The sequence below is a fragment of the Penaeus chinensis genome, chromosome 17 (genome assembly GCF_019202785.1).
Source record: "Penaeus chinensis breed Huanghai No. 1 chromosome 17, ASM1920278v2, whole genome shotgun sequence".
In the NCBI taxonomy this organism is placed as follows: Eukaryota; Metazoa; Arthropoda; class Malacostraca; order Decapoda; family Penaeidae; genus Penaeus; species Penaeus chinensis.
This window is the reverse complement of record NC_061835.1, coordinates 16,322,980-16,325,479: the sequence shown is the minus strand read 5'-3', so window position 1 is coordinate 16,325,479 and position 2,500 is coordinate 16,322,980. Positions and strand designations below refer to the sequence as shown.

Genomic DNA, 2,500 nt, shown 5'->3' with positions numbered 1-2,500 from the left:
TGAATCACCGGCCTCCATTCGCAATCAGCACCATCGCCAGAATTTCTCGTAACTCAAGTGCACCAGCTGTGTCTCTTACCCCCTTCCTCCCTTCTCTAAGCACCGAAAGGACTCACCACAAAAAGGCCTCTGACTGGCGGTGCCAAGGAATACTTTCACCGGGAATCCAGGCACTGTCGTTGGCATTTCCGTCGCGTGAGGCACTCTTGCTGCACTTGCGGAGTCATTGACTCTGCTCTCTCCCTGCGTGCTATTGGGGTTCCTCATGCCACTGCTGCTGTCACTGATTTCCTCGTCGTCTGGCTGAGGAGTGCCAGCACGAGGTGTCCCAGGCTGAGGAGAAAGTGCCAATGGCGTGGCAGAGAAGCCCATGGTTAGGCATCGCCCTCTCTTCTCCTTCTGGTCCTGCGCGCAGCCCCAGCAGGAGCCGTTAAGGTACGCCTCCCAGGATTCGCACGCGACGCCTAGGAAGCCACACCTGGGGAGAGGGGCGGAGCGGCCAGTGAAACGGACATACACACGGATCGTGTTAGAGAAATGGGGAGGGAGGGAAGGAAGACGGAATTGAGGGAAGGAGGGAGGGAATATGGAAGGAAGGAGGGAGGGAGGAAACACCTTTCACAAACATTATTTACCTAGAATTAACGGACTCAGTAAAGTATTCATGAGATCTCTGGTGGTTGCAGCCTATGTAGGAGAGCACCCCCTCGGCCACGCTCCGGTCGTTCCCCATGTGGCTGTGCACGGACCCTTGGCAGCCTGCTTGGACCGACCCGCCGTTGGGGTAGAAGTCCACGTGGCCGAGCGGCTCTGGATGGCCCAGCTCTGGCAAGGCACAAAGTCATGAAACGGTGGTGGGAAGCTGCGTTGATAAGTGGAAGGAAAACAAATAGTCGTAATTTGAGAGACGAGGAATTATTAAGAGCCCAAGTGTTCGGTATTGTCTAGGTGAAGCGAGAGACTAATACTAAATCAATTGTGGAGATAGAGCTAGAGCATGATAGTGATGATGATAGAGGTTGAGACAACAACAGCAACAACATTAAAAGTTATGATGGTAATAATGGTTCAGTGACGTTGATGGTAAGAATGATAATAATAATAATAATGATAATTAGAGGTGGACCGGAAATCTGAATGTTATGCTATCATGCACTGTACACGTCGGTTGGATTAAGCAGTCACCGAGACACTTAATTACCCGGGCTGTCAACATTTCACCTTAGTAGACAGCATTCGGGCCAGATAATCATGAGCAGATCAAAATCCTATCTCATTAAGGCAGTCTGATGATGAAAACAATTACTACAAAAACACAAGAATAGAAAAAAGACAAAAATGTAGGAGCGTGAGTGATAACCTCAAAAGACGAAGGACCGGCTTCATTGATCATGTAAAACGGCCGACTTGAAATAGCAAATGTGCTGCACTTCGGGGCGTGGCGGGCCGCGCGTTTGACCCCCCTGCTCTATGGTATACTGTCTACGCACATGATTTTTAGTAACACGAAAGGAAGCATTGTAGGGATATAGCTTGATTCTACAATTTACTCAAATTATCAAAAGCTGAAATCAATCATGACCATCAATTATCAATCAGCTTCCTTAAAAAAAAAAAAAAAAAAAAAAAAAAAAAAAAAAAAAAAAAATTGACAGATAAGAGAAACGGACGAGATAGCACAAATCAAACCACTTATGATGATGATGATAACAGTTATCACAATTATCATTGTTATTTTCATGGCTATTATTATTTTTGTTGATATTATTATCGTTATATTTTTATCATTATTATTATCATCATTATTGTTATTATTATGAATATCATTATTGTTATTATTATCATTATTATCATTATTGTTATTATTATCATTATTATCATTATTGTTATTATTATTGTCATCATCATTATCATTTTTATCACCATCATAGGTATCATTATTGATATTTTTATTATGATTATCATCATCATTGCTATCATTAATATTATCTTTATCATTATTATCATTATCATTATAAGTATCATTATTAGTATCACTATTATCATTATTATTATTATCATTTTATCACCTTTTTTGTTCCTATCATTATCATAATTCTCATCATTATTATTCATACTGTTATCAGTATTATCATTATCAGTATTATCAGTATTATTATCATCGCTATTATCATTATCATTATCATTTTTATCATTATTATTATCATTATTGTCATTATTATTATTACAATTATTGTTATTATCATTAGTATTATTATCATAATTATCATCATTTTTACTCCTATTAATTATTATTATTATTATCACCATCATCTGTATTATCATCATTATTATTATCATTATTATTATTATTATCATTATTATTATTATTATCATTATTATTACTATTACTACTACAATCCTTATTATCATGTTTATCATTATCATTATCATCACTATTATCATCAATATCATCGTTTTTATAGTAGGTTTAGAAGCAGCAATTGTACTAAAAAGTTAC

General features: G+C 38.1%; 1 protein-coding gene across 5 annotated transcripts in view; it reads right to left on the bottom strand.

Moving 5' to 3' along the window:
* Nucleotides 1–2,500, bottom strand: part of LOC125033997 (pancreatic lipase-related protein 2-like) — a 49,179-nt gene that overhangs the window by 2,732 nt on the left and 43,947 nt on the right. For all 5 annotated transcript variants that reach the window (XM_047625618.1, XM_047625616.1, XM_047625615.1 and 2 more), the window contains 2 exons: nucleotides 636–825; nucleotides 117–478 (listed from right to left, as the gene is read on the bottom strand). In XM_047625618.1, the coding sequence (XP_047481574.1) occupies nucleotides 117–478; nucleotides 636–825 (552 nt within the window). The remainder of the gene's footprint in view (nucleotides 1–116; nucleotides 479–635; nucleotides 826–2,500) is intronic.